This window comes from Cotesia glomerata, linkage group LG5 (genome assembly GCF_020080835.1).
Source record: "Cotesia glomerata isolate CgM1 linkage group LG5, MPM_Cglom_v2.3, whole genome shotgun sequence".
In the NCBI taxonomy this organism is placed as follows: Eukaryota; Metazoa; Arthropoda; class Insecta; order Hymenoptera; family Braconidae; genus Cotesia; species Cotesia glomerata.
In genome coordinates this window covers 12,517,933-12,537,929 of record NC_058162.1, presented here as the reverse complement: position 1 = coordinate 12,537,929, position 19,997 = coordinate 12,517,933, and the positions used below count along the sequence as shown (strand labels likewise).

Here is a 19,997-nt window from a genome sequence, read left to right as displayed (position 1 = left end):
CGGATTCTTTTGACGAATCAGCGCCGCCTGTACGAGTTCCTCGGGTTCATCGACTGGATTATGTTATAAAGAGTCCACATTAGAATTTATTCGGCCTGGATTGTATACGATTTTATAAATGTAGCCTTCCACGCTTAAACGCCATCTAACTATGCGAGAGTTCCGCGACGTTACTGAATTCACCTATGTCAGAGGTCGGTGATCGGTTACTTGCGTAAATTGACTCCCGTAAATGTATGGTCGAAACTTATTAACGGCGTATACTATCGCGAGCATTTCTTTTTTTATCGTAGAATAATTACGTTCTGCAGGATTTAATAGTCACGACGCGTATGATAAAGGATGAAATGGAATGTCGTTGTTCTTTGGTCGCCCCTAATAACTATTTTAGGGCGCCACTGGATTTTTATACACAGTTTCCAGAACTGGACCAGAACATGGAGTAATACTACAGGGTCGTGAGAGATTACTGAAAGGAACCAAAAATTAAACACAGAAATTCGTTTAACAAAATTATTTATTATCCAATCCTTTTCACAATTAAAATATGCCTAGTACAACAATTGACAAAAATTCTTAGAATAAACTCAATCACACACAACTCACATTCGGTTATATTTCGCACTGTCCAGCTGGACCCTCACGTAGCTGCAGTGCCCGCTGTCTACTGGACCCTCACACTACTCTATCGACTTCAAGCTGTCCCTTTACGCACACACACCCACACTAATTTCCATTAACAATATTAACAACTTAATTCCAACTGAATAATTACAGAAAGAGCGGAAAAGCGGGGATCAGGTTTAGTGTTGGATATCTCAATTAAAACGCGTAATTTATTATCAAAAATAACACTAGTAATTTATTTACATTAATTACACTCAATATTTAATATTTTTAATAGCGGATTGTTAAGATAAAAGCGGATTTGTAAATTACAGCGTGGTTTGCAAAAGCGAAGCCGGTTGACACGTGGTTGAACACTTTGCCGGCACTGAAAAAGCGGTGAAATAGATGCACTGTCAACACAAATTACCTATAACAAACTAAAGCGAATTATTAGCGGTTAATTTAAGCAGTTTAAATTATAAAATTAGCAAAATGCGGTTTATTAACAAAAAGCGAAAGTAAAGGAATACTAATGGCGACTTTATGCAGCGAAAGCGTAGAAGCGAAAGATAATAACAACAGTCCGTCTTCTTCCTCGTTGAGTTGGGGAAGAAGGCTATTGCGCATGTCTAGTGGGAGCGATCAGCCAATAAAGCGGTCGATTCATGACGTGATCGAGAGGCTGATTTTCTATTGGCGGTTCGATTTTTGCGGTAACTAGCGGTGGACAGGTGCGTCTCTTGAATTTGGGTGTCCCCCAGGAGCGAGTTAATCGCTACTGGGCCTTGTTCACCGAACATTCTCCCCCGGGTTGGCGGCTGCTTCGACAAGATCATCTTCTTCATGTGTTAGCGGCAGGACACAGAGCTTTGTAATTGGACGTACCAGCTCTGTGTTAACTGTCTTAACAGTTACTACGCGGATTTGTCCATCTTCACCTGGATGGACAGCAATTACTTTGGCTAATGGCCACTTGGTTGGCGGGAGATCCTCAGTGGTGATCAGTACTACTGAACCCACCTTGATCTGGTTGCGTCGATGATGTCACTTTGAAATGGTCTGGTAGCGGTGGATGCAGTCCTGGTAGTAGCGTTTCCAGAAATGTTGAACCATTTGCTGGACTTGTTCCCAGTGCGAGAGCCGAGCAGGTTGTAAATCTGTCAGCGATGGCTCTGGGATAGCGGTCAGTGACTGTCCGATTAAGAAGTGACCTGGAGTCAGTACAGCCAGGTCAGCAGGATCTTCATTCAGCGGTGTGAGCGGTCTGGAATTCAATATGGCTTCAATTTGAGCCAGTAGCGTTGAATATTGCTCAAGCGTCAACAGCGAGTCTCCGATTGTTCTTCGAAGGTGAAATTTGATAGATTTCACAGCGGCTTCCCATTTTCCTCCAAAATGTGGAGCTCCAGGCGGATTGAATTTCCAGTTCGTGCCATCTTGAGCGATCAAGGTTGATAATTCTCGTAATGTGCGGTATCCTGCAGCGAATAGTCGTTTCAGCTCTTTATCTGCTCCTACAAAATTGGTTCCACAGTCTGAATATAGCGTGTGGCAGATACCTCGGCGACTAGTGAAGCGGCGATAAGCGGCGATGAAAGCGGCAGCGGTGTAGTCAGTTACTAGCTCTAAGTGTACAGCTGAACTGAACATGCATACAAAGACTGCAATCCAGCCTTTGTATTGTTTGGCTCCACGTCCTTGAAACGTTTTCAGCGTGATAGGTCCAGCGTAGTCGAGTCCTGTATGCAAGAAGGCTCGAGTTGGCTGTACTCGTGCGGCGGGTAGTTGACCCATCAACTGTTGAGCGCGTTCTCCACGGTGTCTCGTGCAGATAACGCAGCGTAAAATAAATGATCTGACTGGAACACGGCCTCCAATGATCCAGACACTCTTGCGTAAGTCAGCGAGCGTAAGCTGAGTACCTCCGTGAAGCGTTTTGCGGTGCGAGTCATCAATCAAAATTGATGTAAGCGGTGATTGTCGCGGTAGAATCGCTGGATGCCTCTCTTCTAGGTCCAGCAATGCGTTTTTCAAGCGGCCACCGACTCTCAGGACCCCCTGATGGTCGATGAACGGAGTCAGCTTAGTGATGCTGTTATTTTTAGGCAGACCATCACCATCTTGTAGCGTGTGAATCTCTCTAGCGAAGTATTGTCCTTGAGTGAACTTAATCAAGGTCAATTTAGCGCGCTCCAGGTCTGATGGAGTAAGCGGATAGGCCAGCGAAGATTGTGGAACTCTTTTAAAGCGGTCGATGGCACGATGCCAGATGCTAAGCTTCCGTAGCAGTGGAAACAGCTGCGTGTAATGCGACAGTAATTGTTGGAGCAGGCAATTTTCTGCTTTCTAAGTTACTAGTGTCAGACCTTGGCGTTCTTCTCGATGCGTTGCGTTGTCGGTTGGAGGCTCCAGAGTGGGCCAAGAGGATTCTGGTTCATGAAGCCAAGTTGGTCCATGCCACCAGAGAGCGTGTTGTTTCAGTTTTAGCGTAGGTATACCTCTTGAAGCGCAGTCAGCGGGGTTTTGTTTTCCTGGAATAAATTTCCAGGAGACATCTCGAAGCGTTTCTTGGATTTTTCCCACTCTATTGCGGACGAATGTCTTCCAGCGGATTGCTGGACTTTTAATCCATGCGAGAGTCACAGCGGAGTCAGTCCAGAGATTGATCCTGACATTTTCAAGCGACTGAACTTCTTTAACATAAAGTATCAGTTGTGTTAGCAACCATGCGGCAGATAATTCCAAGCGTGGGATTGTCATGGTCTTCAGCGGTGCTACTTGCGTTTTTGAACACAAAAGTGAGACCTTTGTGTTCCCATCAGCGTCAGTGACTCTCAAATAAACAGCGGCAGCCATAGCGTTTTGCGAAGCGTCTGAGAACCCGTGCAATTCCATAGTTGCTCCAGGTGCTATATTATTCCAGCGTGGAATGCGGATGGATTCGATGTTTCGAAGATCCTCGCGGTATCCAGTCCATTTGTGAATGAGTGATGGTGACAATTGTTCATCCCATGACACTCTATCTAGCCACAGATCTTGCATAAAGATCTTGGCTTTGACGACTATTGGTGCGAGAAGTCCTAGCGGATCATACAGCTTAGCGATTTCAGACAAAATAGCTCTTTTTGTCTTGGGCGTCTCTGGCGGTAGCGTGTACTTGAACTGGAGAGCGTCAGTGCGTGAATTCCAGTACATGCCCAGGACTTTTACTGGTGCATCACTGATTTCTTTAAGCGGTGTATCCAGCTGCTTTTCTGGAGCGACTTCAGCGAGTAACCGTGGGCTATTGCTAGCCCATTTGGCAAGCGGGAAGCAGCCTGCTGCACACAGAGCTTTTGTTTGTACTGCAGCCTTGATAGCGTCTTCTTCGTTGTCTGCTCCACCGTAGATGTCATCTACGTAGCGTGTTTTCAACATTGGAGCAACAGCTAGCGGAAAGCGGTGTCCTTCATCCTTTACTAGTTGGATAAGCACACGTACAGCGTCAAAAGGTGCACTAGCGGTCCCGTATGTGACTGTCTTGAGACAGTAAGCGTCTATTAAGTCATTCTCATCTATCCAGAGAATGCACTGAAGCGGCCAATCAAGCGAGTCAACCTCAATCTGTCTGAACATCTTGGTGATGTCAGTAGCGAATAGAATCCTGCTGCAACGGATTCTCAACATCACATCAAAAATGTCAATTTGCGTTTTGGGTCCTGCGTGGAGAATGTCGTTCAATGAAATTCCTGTAGATGTTGCACAGGAACCATTGAACACTGTGCGGAGCTTCGTAGTGGTACTATCAAGCTTCAATACCCCATGGTGAGGCAAGAAGTAAGCGTTTGCGGGCAATTCGTTGACTGGTACTCGTACCATGTGTCCTAGTTGAATGTATTCTGCCATGAATGCACGATACATGTCAGAATATTCTCTTTCTCGCGACAAGCGAGTTATTAATCTGCGGAGTGACCCCATAGCTGCGTTGATAGAGTCGCCAAGTTGACTCTCAAGGGCCTTAAGCGGTAATCTCACTACGTAGCGTCCATCAGGCTGTCGATAATGCGTTTGACGAAAGTGAATTTCACATTCGTCTTCTTCAGCGGTGTTGAGCGGTGAATTTCCTGATGGAACTTCTTCCTGTTCCCAAAACTTAGCGATAGCGTCTTGTAATTCAGTATCTACTGACGCATGTAGTGCTGCGTGTGATGTTGAAGCGTGTTTAGCGGTGACAGCCCCATAGACAATCCAACCAAGCGTGGTGGATTGTGCAATAGGAGCATTGCGAGGTCCTCGTTGAATCTCTGCGTTCATGATCTGTGCGGCTGGTGATGCACCTAGAATAATATCTACAGGGCGTGGCTGTAGATACTGCGGGTCAGCGAGCTTGAGATTCTCAAGATGCGGCCATTTCGGATCAGCGATCACGAACGATGGAAGATCTACCGTCAGTGTTGGTAGAATATGCATGCTGACATGCATTGATGCGGTCGTACACAGCGAACGAAGCTCAATTGTGCTCACACCTAGTGAGCTTCCTGCGGAGACATTGCCAATGCCCTTGAGCATGACCATGTCACGCTGTAGCGGTTGTCCAAGCTTCTTGAAGAGCGACTGTCTCATAAATGAGAGCTCTGAACCTTGATCAATCAACACTCTGGCGGTGATTGGATTACCATGATGCAGACTGACCTGGACTAAAGCGGTAGCTAGCAAAACTTGAGCGGAAAGCGAATCTGAAATAATCAACAGTTAATTTCAAGTTGTAAACGGTCTAAAGGGAACGATTAGTTGCCTGTGCGGAAGATGTAGACTGCGGTGAAGCTGGTTTCGTTGGTGCATCCAAAATGGATGGACATGTGGTGACGTTGACCACATTTTCGGCAATCTTGAGCGGTCTTGCAATCTGCGGTGCGGTGCGGAACACGAAAGTTGAAGCACAAATTGCATTTTTCAACTATCTTGTGTAATTCTCCATAGCGAGGTTATTTAAGGCCCGAAGTCGAGTTTTCAGTCTTAATAAACGAAAAGTTCAGCGTACCGGTGTACGAATGACTATCAGGAGCAGCACCCGATGTGCTCTGCGATGCTCCTGACACTCGACCTTTCCTAGCGGTATTACACTTCACTTAACACAGCACAATTTTTAAGCGGAATAATAAATTAATTTAATTGAGATAGAGCCAGCCTGATCCGGCTCGAGGGACCAAAGTAAAGGAATACTAATGGCGACTTTATGCAGCGAAAGCGTAGAAGCGAAAGATAATAACAACAGTCCGTCTTCTTCCTCGTTGAGTTGGGGAAGAAGGCTATTGCGCATGTCTAGTGGGAGCGATCAGCCAATAAAGCGGTCGATTCATGACGTGATCGAGAGGCTGATTTTCTATTGGCGGTTCGATTTTTGCGGGAACTAGCGGTGGACAGGTGCGTCTCTTGAATTTGGGTGTCCCCCAGGAGCGAGTTAATCGCTACTGGGCCTTGTTCACCGAACACCAACTTATAAATTAATTTCCATTCTTAATTCTAATTAACATTTCTTATTTCCTAATTATCATTTTCCTGATTACTAAATTACATCCGTGTTCTTAATATTACAACAATAATTGTTTAATACAAGAGTTCTTCGTATTTTGAACTAATCCTATTTGTTATGTCCGAGAATTGAGTAATTTTATTATTGCCTAAATTATTTTTATTTAATCTAAATTATTCAAATCATTTTTATTTAATCCAAATCATTTCATCTAATCCATTTATCAGCGGTAAATTTTACTAAAAGTTGGTTTCTTCGTAAACGTGAAATTTTGACAAAAGATATTTCATTGTAAGCCGAGAAATTTTAGTTTCGACCTTGAGAGGTTTTATACTGAGTTTTAGCGCGTGACAAGATGGCTGACTCTCTCAAGGTCGTGAGTATTTATGATAAATTTTTGTGTTAATTATTTTTCTGACAAAATTTTACAATTGTATAAAATTGTAATTCTAAGTTAACTATTGCATTTAACGATTTTAATGATTATTTCCTGATCTTAGTTTTATTTTAATTGTAACAAATTACTAAATCTCGCACTGAATAATCTATCGAATTAATTTTAGTGTTGAGTAATTTTTGTCTTAAATAATTTTTATTTGGCGGTTTACTCAATCTCATTTACACTGGCTTAAGCCAAATTATTAATTACACGATTACTAAATATCAAAATATTCACATGGCATTCAAATCTGAGATTTATGAACCGAAATACGTTCCTGGCACTATTAACTTAGACTACCTATGTGTAAAATTAATAACCTGATATGGCCTAATTAAATTTCCTGAACAAATTAATTAATAAACCGAAATAGGTCCTGGTATTATTAATTAATTATTTTATAATTTATTCAAAATTTAATACTTAAAACTAACGATTGTGACTAAGTATAAAATGACGGTGACCTTTAGCTGACATGACGGCCTAGCTTACCAAAGTCTTACCAAATTTTGTTCTTCGTTTCTTGCTTCCTCTGCTCTCCTCACTACCACTACGCCGGCTTTTCCTCCTTGGGGCCTCTTTTAGTAGCTTCAAGCTATGGTTGCGAGGGCTTAAGATCATCGCACTGTGATCCGTCGATAACTAACTTAGTGCGGATAAAAGGGCCTTTAACGGGTAACGATCACTCCGTTACAAGGTCTATCTTTGTTAATTTCTCCTTGACTTAAACACGCCCCGATCCCATAATCGCATGCACCTGTAGTTATTTCATAATAACTTGCGGGAAAAGTCAGGGAACTGCAAAATAGTTGACCTTGTTAATTTACCTTTTAGTGTTTCGAAGGCTTCAATTTGATTTTGCGCCCCATTCGAATACGGCGTCTTTTTGCAATAATGAAGCTGAAGGTTTACTAATTTTCGCATAATTAGTTGATGAACCTCCTATAATACCCGGTGTCCGAGGAATTCGCGAACTTTTTTTGAGTGGTGGGTGTTGGGAATTTTTCTACCACGTCATTTTTTTTCGGGTCTGGTTGGACCTCGTTTACTGAAATAATATGACCTAAGTAATTTATTTCCTTACAGAATAATTGGCATTTATCGGGCTGTAATTGCAGACCGGCTTGGCGCAAACGCTCAAATAATTCTTCGATTTTGGCAACGTGTTCCTCAAAAGTTCTCAAGTAAGCTATAATATCGTCCATATAGACAAACACACCTCTGCCCATTAAGCCCATCAGTACTTTATTTATTAGTCGTTATGAATAATTATAATAACAAAAAATTTATAGATTAATTATTTAAACTTTTAACTGCCTTTTATGATAACACAAACCCATAAAAAAAATGTTAATTAACAATTGAATAAATTTTTGAAAAATGGTGATACAACTTTCATTATCGCGGAATCATATTCTTTGGTATCTAGATAACACCAGAATTTTTTCAAATTTTATAATCAATATTTAATTGCATAAAAAAATTATTTAAAAACTAAGCTCACTAGAGTGGCGGCGTGCACATACCAAAGCTGCCACACAAAAGCCGAATTTTAACGTTCAATTAAAATTGTAAATATTGGAGCTACAATTTCGGGAGTCAAGAACTTTTTTACTCGAATTTTCTGCTCTTTCAACTCCCCGACTAGACTATGTTTTTTAAATACTGGCTGATCATCATTAGTAATAATTCGATGCAAAATTTTATTTGTCGAACCCGAATCTTCCCCGGGCAGATAAAATAGGTCCTGATTTTTATACAGGAGATTCTTTATCTCTACACGTTGAAGGTTCGATAAATCATCGGTAAAATGCATGAAATTGATTACTTTTTGCGATCGTTCCGTCGTTGTTAAATCTGTAGAAAGTGAGAATACTTTTGACTCTAGATTTTATGGAATTATTCTGGCATTGGACAGAGCATCCCCCGTTTGCCGTAAATTAACCATAGAAGGTTCTGAGCAAATATTTGTTAAAAAATTTCTATCGCGTGAAGATCTTTAACTATTATCTTAGAGTTTGGAGAGTAATCGCTTTCATCCACCTATAAAGGTGATTTAAAATTAATCACAGGTTTCGAAATTAGAATTTCCTGGTCTGTGTTATTGTAAGCTCTTAAGAGCGTACTACTATCATCGTTTGTTTCAAAAGGGCCGCCTAATTCGACTCTTGAGGCACAATAAATATATGGCATAAAGCCGTGATACCATAAATCAGAAGTAGTTTTGATAGTTATAGTAGAAATAGATTCTGGAGGCGATTTCTCGACTTCCGCTTAAAAAAACGGTACCTGAACGTCATTAAATGCAAATAATTCACAATAAAAAAAACTCTAGCACCGTATTCGTTAAAGAATTTTGTTATTGCACATAACAAGGCAGGGTGTACCGTTAGAAAATTATTTTCCACGACGTTAAATTCAATATCATATCCGAATAATTCTACGTAGGTTTTCCCTAGCGTGTGTACCAGATCATTGTTAATTCCTGATAGTGCTAATTTAGAGTTTCTATCGATAGTTTGCGGTTTACAAAGCGCACCGATTTTTATTATATTTACTTCTGGACCCGTATCGAGCATGATAGTTTCTGAATTTACGATGTCATTACCGTTTGCTAATATAGCCGGTACATTTGCCTTTCGTAAATGAACTAAAGCTGTTGCGACGTTGACTGGCCTGTTGCATTTTTCGGTGGGTTTTTTTAATTGTTCGGACTCCCGTGGGACCCGTCGTTTCTCCCCGAGAGGGTCAAGTTTACCGATCGTCCAAAGCGAGTTTGAATAAGGAAGGCAAATTTAATGCAGCTATCCAGACTGTGGTTTGTTTTTCCACAGCAAGGGCATGGTACCCCAGTTTTTCCTTCTCCTTTATCTTCCGATTTTGGAGATTCGCTCTTTTTTTTTATTTCCGTTGTGATTCGACTTATTAGTATTTTTCTGATCGTTAACGTCTTTTTTTGCGTTAAGACCCTCGAAACCTAGAATAAGCTTTTTCCAGCATTCTTTTTCGGAATGATGATACGCGCTGCAAAATTCGCATCTAATATTCTTTTTACTATTTTTCGAGGGTTTAGCATGTTTCGATTTTTCACTACTGGCATTACCCTTTGTATTATCTTGAATATGCACAACCGTTGCGACTGGTTGGGCCACTGATACAGACTGAGCTTTAAAACGCTTTTTGTTTAATTCAGATTCTTTAAAAGCTTCGATAGTGGATACGTAAGTTTGTTCTAGATTTTTGTGCGGACGCAACATGCATTGCATTTGAAGAATAGGCGGGGTGCCATTAAGGAAAGCGGATATACAACCTTTGTCTATCTTTTATATTTCCTGATCAGACAATTATCCGTGTTCCTTATTCTCAGCATGCATGATATCGCGATAAAATATACGAGCGCGATTTACATAAGAAACCATATTTTCTCCTGATTCCATTATTATATTTTCCATGTCGGCTTTGTACTGGTTAGTGGAACGACGTCTATAAAATACTGAGTGCATTAGATAGTCAAATTCTTTTAGATTAGAATAATCCATGTTTTTTACCGCCGTACGGGCCTCGCCCTCGAACTTCTGGCGTAATGAAGTTAAAAATATTGACTCGGCTCTCTCCGGAAGCATCGAACAAGCGCGTTTACACGATCTTATGAAATCTGAAACTGCCGTGCTTGACCCATCAAAGGCGGGAACTTAAGACAGGGCGTCTTTAATTATAATATTCGCGTTTCTGTAAGCTTTTTTCAGCGTGAGCTTCGGTTTTATTTCATGGTCATTGATATTAAGCTGCGCGATTTATTTTTTCAGTATCTTGACTGAAGAAGGTGGTTCCAGTTTGACTGGTATGACATTCGTCGTTCACAACTTGCTCCAAAATATTTGCGAAAATTTTTGTATTTAGTACTTAAGAAACAATCAGTTTTACTTTTACTTTTAGTTATCATCTACTCTGGAAGTCTGTATAAGAGAAATCTGGCCCATCTTTCCCATGATTTGATGACGTTCATACGTATCACCGGATGTCTTTGTGATAATCAGAATTTAACGACTTTGTTTTTCTAACTTTCAAATTTGTAATAGGGTGAAGTCACCATCACATTTTCCGCTTAAAGTCGTAAAAGTAAGACCTATAAGGCAATAGTTCAAACTACGCATAGATTCATCCGTATTTCGAAAATCTAGAAACGCGATGACGCTTGATTTCAACAAAATACCCTTGAGCTCCCTTTCATTTTTTTTGAATTAATTTTCCTATGAGTCCCATACAATCACCGATATTGCTAACCCTATATAAACCGCCCAAAATTCATTTTTAGGCAGTTCGATTTAGACCAAGATACCACTGGTTAGCTCCGCGTCGATCGGCTCCGGGCAAATAATTCTTCGGAAGCACAAAGTAATATACGATTCAGTATCTTGCTCGTGGTTAGACTGCCCTTAGTAGCACTAACGTAGTAGGTTCATCGGCTATTCGATATATGCCATAATTATATTCCAATTTTTCTTTTGTTTTATTAATTTTTCCGCTATTTAGCGTTGACTTTTTCCGCGTAAATTCGCAAAGTGTATTATTGTCCGCCAAGAGAGCGTTGATCTGTCCGCGTAAATCGCGAAGTGTATTTTCCACCGAAGAGCGTTGACTAGATTTTAAGGATTTCTTCGCGAAAATTCGCGAAGCTTTATTTTGATAAACATTCTCGCTAAAAGCGTCGATTATAATTAAAATTCATTATCTAAATTACTTAACTTCTCCGGAATATCCGAGATACGGTGATTCAGTAGTGAACAATACCCATAGAAGGTGACAGTCCCATGGAACTTGGGCCACTCTCGAAAGAGCAGACTTCCAGGATAAGCGTACAAAACATTTATTTTACAAATTTATCTTTTATATCTAATCTTTATGTTCATTTTTATAACTATTTTTATTTAACATTTATATTTGTAACCCAAATTTGTAAACTTATTAACTGGTTTGTCTCAATAAATTTAATTAACAGAATTATACATTTTTTACTTTGAATTAAATTACACAATTAAATAAAATAAGATCTCTATTACAAATGAGATTTCAGTTAAACAATAGAATAGGTTACTTGTGACCGAAGTCAGCAGGAATCCATCATCCTTACTCTCTCTAAGTTAATCCTTAGAGATAACGTTCGAGCTTGTGTACCGCTCCACACTCCAACGCAATTTTTAATTTAGCTCCCGAACGGACAAAGTGACAACGTTTGGATATTTGAGATTTCTATTTCATAGTCCTTACGCCCATCACTCACTCCGTTCGTGACACTGGTTTTGATTCTTTGAGCTGCTGGGCCCATTTTCTAAGCGATTCCGCAGTGGCTTGAAGTTCATTATCCTGAGCTTCAATTTCTTTTTCCCAGCTCTCGTTTTTCTTAAATCTTTACTAAATCGCGTTCCCGTTCTTCGAACTTGTTCGCGCTCATCGAGGGCACGTTCGCGCTTATTTAATCGTTCGGCTTGAGTATCCCGGGCTTGCTGAAGAAGTTCGACTGCCTCATTTCGATCCTTAACGATTTATAATTCCCGAAGTTCTAGCTCAACTTCCCACAATCGTAAATTATCTGTTTCGTCACCGTTTTCAATCGCGAGTTTGCGTTCCTTAATGGCCAACTCCCGTTGACCTAGTAAGATTTCTGACTTAGAACAGGCATTTTCGCAATTGCGTAGTTCGGTTTCTATCTCGGTAATCCCTTGTTCTCTCCTAGATAGATCGCCTATTCTCGATTTGAGTAATAATTCGCGTGCCTCCATATCCGCTTTTCTTTGATCGTGCGCTCGACATTGCATGTTTAAGCGCTCGCTTAACTCAAGGAGTTCCGCCTCTGTTAGTGGTTTCGATGAAGCTATTATTGTTAAAAATATACAAAAATTAGGCTATATATATATATATATATATATAGTATTTTTTTTTTTTCAAAAAAAAAATTTTTTTAATTAAAATTTAAAATATTTAAAACTATTGTTGGGTTTCCACTCGTAACCTCCCGACGGAAAACACTTATAGAGTATCAGAGAAATTATATTATTATTAAATTTTTAAATTATGGCTAATTAAGCCAAGGTTTCAGTGCTTGTCATTGGATAAAAAAAAACAGAAAAAAATTTTCTTCTTATAGTCAATGAAATTCCTTAGGAAAAATCCGATATTGCATTCCATTTTTAATAAAAAAAAATTTTAGGTGACTTTTTATGATAGAAGCCAGGGTCACTGCGTCCGATGATACATCTTCGTTCATCCGAAAGAACTAATTAATTGACTATTATCATCGCAATGCTGGTGCAACCGCTAATTTTATTAATTTCGAATTTTCTCAAAACTATATTCTTTAGCAACTTTAATCATACCGAGAAAAAAAAATTTTTTAATCGATGATTAAATTATAAATGAATACATAAAAAAAAGATTTTTATAAATTTCATCTGACGTTTAGTTTCGAACCAAATTATTCATAATGAAATACTTAAAGACTGTAGCAACAATTATAAATTTTACCCAGTAATTATTTAAAGATTGTAACAATCCTTCATTACTGCATTATTTTTCAACTCGAAGGATTTTTGTATTTTTATTTCAAATCGCTTCATCATAAATTCCGTAGCAACCATTTTATATTATTTTTTTAACTTCCCACTAAGAAAATTGAAAATTTTCGAAAATCGGTAAGTTATTGATTTTACCCCGTTTTTCGAAAATCGAGTTTTCATCAGATCTCGACGTTTTGAGGTCGTAGGAAGCTTCCCTGACTATTCCTGCGATGGTGTCTATATGTCTGCATGTACATGTCTGTGTGTGTGTGTGTGTGTGTGTGTGTGTGTGTGTGTGTGTGTGTGTGTGTGTGTGTGTGTGTGTGTGTGTGTGTGTGTGTGTGTGTGTGTGTGTATGGATGTATGTAAACCTCTCATAACTTTCAAACAGCTTGACCGATTTGATTGCTGTTGGTGCCATTCGAAAGAAATTGACCGAACTTAGATTTTCATTACAATTTGGACCGATTTGGAACAGTGAATTTTGAGAAATCCTAAAATAACTACGAAAAAAAATTTTTAAGAGTGTAGTTTTTTTGCAATAACTTTTAAACGGCTTTACCGATCAATTCCAAAAACTTATCAGCTATTAACATCAAAAAACTATTTTGATCGCCGCTGGGCTGGTCAAAATCAGTGAATTTGTTCGTGAGTTATTGTTGACGACAAAAATCGAAAAAAGTGATTTCTTCGAATAACTCTGAAATTTTCGGTCTGGTGAATTTGTGTTCAAAATTTCATCATAGGATTCAAAAAACTGCGTCGAACGCTGCCGACCACGTGACCATCGGTTTATTCATTCAAAAGTAATTAAAGTTTGAAAATTTAAAGAATAGTGTTTTATTAAACTTCTATCAGACTTCTGAGCTCGAAGAGCTCAAAAGCATAGAACAGCTAACTCTTTCTAATTTTTTTTCGAATTTTTTATATTCAGTTATATTATCTTTTTGTATTTAAAGATATTGGCAGGTTTTTTATATACTTTACAGGCAAAATTGAACAATTTTAACCGTGATGGGAGTTTTCCCAGCAACATTTAAAATAATTTGAAAATAGTTATTTTATGCCATGCATTGAGAAAAAAAATTTCTTTCGCTTACCCCAGGAAATCTGAATCGATTAACACAATTTCACGATTTACACCTCACCAACTGCCATTTTTATTTTTATATCACCACGTTTATGAAACACTGCCAACTCTTTTAACACTTTCACAATTATTAAAAGTAAGTAAGCTTATCTGTGATCCTGGTCACAGCACCACTGTTATGTTCCCAAAATTTGAGATGTTTAATTTCAATTGTCTTCCGGGATTGGCCACGTTAGGAAGTCGACAGACTCCACGTGGGCCTTGTCACTAGACTCTCTCGTAAAATTTTATGACTTTAGGAATGATTGTGTCAAAAAAGAATCAACACCCAGGGTTAACGTAGTTCTAGCGTGGTATAGTACAGTCAGAGTATTTACTATGGACAAATATTTAGAAGCCTCGGCACACAGACGTTCACACATACAATTACATATTGTTAGTTCTAGCGATCTGGCAATGTTGCTCTTGAAAACCGTGAAAGATTTGAATTTCCCGCGTTTTATGCTACACTATTTCAGGGAGCGTTGCGCACAGCGTTGCCTAATCACTATAAATTGTTCAATGAGCAGGTTAGAAATGGATCGAAAATTATTTTTTTTAATTGTTATATCTTGATAACAAAACGGTGAGATGCTACTTTTATTTTTTTTACTTATTCTAAAAACATTTTTCAACACTCCTACTTTTTTTCCAATTCTGTGAAGAGAATTTTTTAATATAATAAAAAATAGTTGGAGAGACCGGACATTATACATACTTTAAATGAGACATGACACTCAAAATCGCAAACTTTGTCTTTGAATATCTCGCGATCTAAACGGTCAAAAATTAAGAAATTTTAGGAATTTATAAAAAAAGTTATTCTTAACCCGCAAAAAAAAAAAATTTCAGCCGAATCTGTCGAAAAATGGTTTCATGCTGAAACTACCTTAATAAGTAATTAACTATATTTTAAACTTTTAAAATTGGGTGGAGTCGGTCAGTCTCTGGACACACGTCCGGGGCCTAAGATGTTTGTCGGCTGACTGCTCTGAACTTGCATCCAAAGTACAAAGAATTATTATAATTAATGAAATCGGAAACGTTGTATCTCAGGTTACCCTAGAGAAGTCGTCGGAGTCCAGCTCTCACGATATTCAGCCTGGAGCCCGGCGACTCTCTTATCGGAAGCGATTTTCGTCACTTCGCTGACGATAAATTTTATTTATCACCAGCGAAGCAGTTGACATTTTTAAAACAAAATTAATTAAAATATTTTTTAATTTAGCGAAAATGTTACAAACACCCTCCAAACTCCGGAACTCTGACGGTTACACAATAAAAAAACGCCATTCGGCTACACCTGAAATGAAAGGTAGATTTTACTAAATGAAATTCTTGATAGAATGACGTGCATAAGTCGATTGTACTACACATTACCTAAAAATTGTTCAATTGCACTCTAAAATTTGAAAAAATAACTAAAAATGGTCAAAATATCAATATTATAAACGTCAAATTGAAGGCAATTTTATGAAATTTCACATGAATTCATCAAAAATTAGCAATCTCTTTTCAATCGAAAGTTATACAACAATGAAGTCACCGAAAACGTGATTTTCACTATTTTGATCATTTTAAGGAGCTACCATTTCTAAACTTATTGACGAATTTCGCTCATTTTAGGGCTCATGCAAGCTAATTGTCCAAGGAATCTATATACTAAATTTCGTTAGGATCTGTTAAGAATTCTCGATAGAATAACATTCATAAGTCAGTTGCACTACACATTGCCTGAAAATCGTTCAGTTGCACTCTTAACTTTAATAAAATAACTAAAAATCGTAAAAATGTCAATGTTACATACGTCAAATTAAAGGTAATTTTATGAGCTATCACATGAATTTTTCAAAAATAAACTATCTTTGTTCAATCAAAAGTTATACATCAATGAAGTGACCAAAAACGTGATTTTCACTATTTTGAAAATTTTAAATGACCACCATTTCTAAACTAATTGATCGATTTTGCTCATTTTCGAACTCGTTCAAAGTAATTACCCAAAGAATATGTGTATCGAGTTTCATCTAAATCCGTTGAAAATTGTAGACGCTATCGTGTCCACAAGCCGCGTTATATTACATATGTATATATATATATATATATATATATATATATATTTATATATATATATATATATTAGGGTGCTTTTTTTTTTGCGACTATTTTTTTTTTCGTTTCCATCCCGAAATTTTGTTGGAAATACACCCAAAAAAATTCCCTGAAAGTTTGAGCCCTTAATATTAATATTAAGTACTCCTACACAGCGTGTGAAGATTTCCCATTTGAAATATACGAGAACTTTCATTTTTTTTTTTAAATTTCTATAGCTCAGTGGCATTTCATAGCATCACTTTGACCATGGACGGGTTTTTTTTAGAATTAAATGCTCTACAAAAGTGTCCATTGTCGCGAAGTCGTAACTCATACTGGCGGGGTAGTACGGACCACCAAACCGAATTTTTTATAGAATTCTTGTTTTTTCACTCATTATCTCATAAACAACAAGACATACAGAAAAAATGTTAATGATAATTTTGTAGGAAATTCAATTCTCTACAAAAAAGGTCCTCAGCACCAAATCACTAAGATCGATATTTTCTGAGATATTAATCATTGAAGTTTACCTAGCATTGAATTTCCACAAAATGTTGAATCAAATCTTAAAAAATATTGATTTTTTTCTTTTTAGGAGGTACAGGGAGTTCATCCTCAAAATCAGAATATGTTCGTTTCAACCCACTGGAATTTGATGATAGACTACAAAAACTTGCTGGCATCGAATGTTGCGATAATTTCATGCCTAAAACAATTTTTTCAGAATTAAATAAATAAACCCAATCGATTCAAATATTTTTCAAATTTTATATTCAGCTTCTGTTATCCAGAAGCAAAGATATTCTTTGAATTCAGTTTCCGTCAATTTTCCCCAATAAAAATAAGACAAAATGATATATATGTGTTTTAAATTTATTGGTTACAGAGACTTTAATTTTTTAATAGCGTGGGAATTTTCGACTGCAAAAAAATCGAAAACAAATTTTTTTTTTATTCAAGTCAAAATTTTTGTCAAAATTGAATAAATTTTGATTTATCTCACTTATTCAGATTTACTTGATAGAAATTTTACCAAAAATGATAGACTAATAATTAGAAAAAAAGTTATGAATCTAGAAACAAATTTTAAAATATTGAAAAATTATATAGAATTCAATTTTCAGAAAATGAGGTTAAGAAAATTAGAATTTCAATGCGAATTAAATTTTACAAGTAAATAGACAAAATATGAGTCTAAATTATAAGAAATTGTTTTCGATTATTAAAAAATGATTGATTGTTGAGCTTGATAATTTATAGTTGTATGTGAGAATTCAATTCTCTACAAAAAAGGTCCTCAGCACCAAATCACTAAGATCGATATTTTCTGAGATATTAATCATTGAAGTTTACGTAGCATTGAATTTCCACAAAATGTTGAATCAAATCTTAAAAAATAATGATTTTTTTATTCGTATCATAATTATAATTAGTAATTACTTATTGATTAAGTTACAAATTTAACGTAAAAAATTTTTAATTGTATTTTTCTGAAGTTTTTTATTTTTAAATAAATTTCTCATTTAAATCACTCCATAATATTTGAATTTATCATTTAATAATTCAATTTCAATGAAATTCTAGATAAAAATATATTGTGTATGATCATTACGAATAATATAGGATGTTTCTTTGTTGCTGTGTATTGTGATACTGATTAATTGCGGTTTATTTTTCTTGCTCTGGTAGTACTACTGAGCTTTCACTTGACCTTGAATGCGTTCAACAAATTTCCCTTTAATTGCAGCGCTTTCTTTGTTTTCGCGTACTAATCCCGCGAGAGTAAGAACAAAGCTTAGTGGGCATTGATCAGTGTGACGCCGTTGTATGTATACTTTGTTAAATTTGAGGTTAGGTCGACTTTAACCATCATTAAAATGAGTGAAAATATTGGTAGTAAAACTTGGAATTATTTAATTGGATTTGAAAGAAGCCAAATAAATAATAATAAGCTGCCTTCGTATCGTGACTTACTAAATTTTTTTATGTATAAACATCAGTCTTTAAAATTAACTATTCGAAATAGTGCTACTAGTGTTATTAACGATACTAATACTATTCGGGCTAGTTTTAAGATTCCAACTATACGTCCTCAGCACAGTCTTACGAAGTTGGAAAAATTTTATGCCGAATATATAAAAGTGAAGACACATCACAAGAGGGAAAAAAAATCGAAAGCACAAAAACAGAATGTTGAAAAGTTTAACCAAAAACTAGATAAATTGTTCGATATTTCGAATTCCACAATGGTTAAGAATTTGCCAAAAGAGCAGCAACAATTTCTGAATGAGTGTCAAAAAGGGAAAACCAATCTTCACTCGCCCGTTACTAATTTCTTGCCGGTGGAAACTTTTCAAAATAAATCTGACACTGAACAGGAGATAACAAATGAAGATAATGAGAATAATACAGACGAAATTGGTTAGTTTCTTCTCACATACAACTATAAATTATCAAGCTCAACAATCAATCATTTTTTAATAATCGAAAACAATCTCTTATAATTTAGACTCATATTTTTTCTATTTACTTGTAAAATTTAATTCGCATTAAAATTCTAATTTTCTTAACCTCATTTTCTGAAAATTGAATTCTATATAATTTTTCAATATTTTAAAATTTGTTTCTAGATTCATAACTTTTTTTCTAATTATTAGTCTATCATTTTTGGTAAAATTTCTATCAAGTAAATCTGAATAAGTGAGATAAATCAAAATTTATTCAATTTTGACAAAAATTTTGACTTGAATAAAAAAAAAATTTGTTTTCGATTCTTTTGCAGTCGAAAATTCCCACGCTATTAAAAAATTAAAGTCTCTGTAACCAATAAATTTAAAACACATATATATCATTTTGTCTTATTTTTATTGGGGAAAATTGACGGAAACTGAATTCAAAGAATATCTTTGCTTCTGGATAACAGAAGCTGAATATAAAATTTGAAAAATATTTGAATCGATTGGGATTATTTATTTAATTCTGAAAAAATTGTTTTAGGCATGAAATTATCGCAACATTCGATGCCAGCAAGTTTTTGTAGTCTATCATCAAATTCCAGTGGGTTGAAACGAACATATTCTGATTTTGAGGATGAACTCCCTGTACCTCCTAAAAAGAAAAAATCAATATTTTTTAAGATTTGATTCAACATTTTGTGGAAATTCAATGCTAGGTAAACTTCAATGATTAATATCTCAGAAAATATCGATCTTAGTGATTTGGTGCTGAGGACCTTTTTTGTAGAGAATTGAATTTCCTACAAAATTATCATTTACATTTTTTCTGTATGTCTTGTTGTTTATGAGATAATGAGTGAAAAAACAAGAATTCTATAAAAAATTCGGTTTGGCGGTCCGTACTACCCCGCCAGTATGTGTTACGACTTCGCGACAATGGACACTTTTGTAGAGCATTTAATTCTAAAAAAAACCCGTCCATGGTCAAAGCGATGCTATGAAATGCCACTGAGCTATAGAAATTTAAAAAAAAAATGAAAGTTCTCATATAATTCAAATGGGAAATCTTCACACGCTGTGTAGGAGTACTTAATATTAATATTAAGGGCTCAAACTTTCAGGGAATTTTTTTGGGTGTATTTCCAACAAAATTTCGGGATGGAAGCGAAAAAAAAAAAATAGTCGCAAAAAAAAAAGCACC

General features: G+C 36.6%; 2 protein-coding genes across 2 annotated transcripts; one reads left to right on the top strand and one right to left on the bottom strand.

Moving 5' to 3' along the window:
* Positions 1-1,398: 1,398 nt before the first annotated feature.
* Positions 1,399-7,484, bottom strand: LOC123265501. The gene is made up of 4 exons (XM_044729296.1): positions 7,388-7,484; positions 2,965-5,324; positions 1,720-2,907; positions 1,399-1,635 (listed from the first exon to the last, which is right to left on the bottom strand). Exons 1-4 carry the CDS (start codon positions 7,482-7,484, stop codon positions 1,399-1,401), a joined length of 3,882 nt encoding a protein of 1,293 aa, XP_044585231.1.
* A 10,415-nt stretch (positions 7,485-17,899) lies between these two features.
* On the top strand, positions 17,900-19,483 carry LOC123265495. The gene is made up of 2 exons (XM_044729284.1): positions 17,900-18,761; positions 19,338-19,483. The coding sequence occupies exons 1-2, from the start codon at positions 18,218-18,220 to the stop codon at positions 19,481-19,483; spliced, it is 690 nt and encodes a 229-aa protein (XP_044585219.1). The 5' UTR covers positions 17,900-18,217.
* The last annotated feature ends 514 nt before the right edge of the window (positions 19,484-19,997 follow it).

Excerpts from the sequence above, each read along its gene's own strand:
- LOC123265501 (XM_044729296.1), bottom strand. The coding sequence starts at position 7,484 with ATGCGAAAATTAGTAAACCTTCAGCTTCATTATTGCAAAAAGACGCCG. Across the intron at positions 5,325-7,387 it reads AGCCTTCGAAACACTAAAAG|ATTCGCTTTCCGCTCAAGTT; the intron begins GTAAATTAACAA and ends TGATTATTTCAG. Across the intron at positions 2,908-2,964 it reads AACGCCAAGGTCTGACACTA|CTGTTTCCACTGCTACGGAA; the intron begins GTAACTTAGAAA and ends CATTACACGCAG.
- LOC123265495 (XM_044729284.1), top strand. The coding sequence starts at position 18,218 with ATGAGTGAAAATATTGGTAGTAAAACTTGGAATTATTTAATTGGATTT. Across the intron at positions 18,762-19,337 it reads GAATAATACAGACGAAATTG|GCATGAAATTATCGCAACAT; the intron begins GTTAGTTTCTTC and ends AAATTGTTTTAG.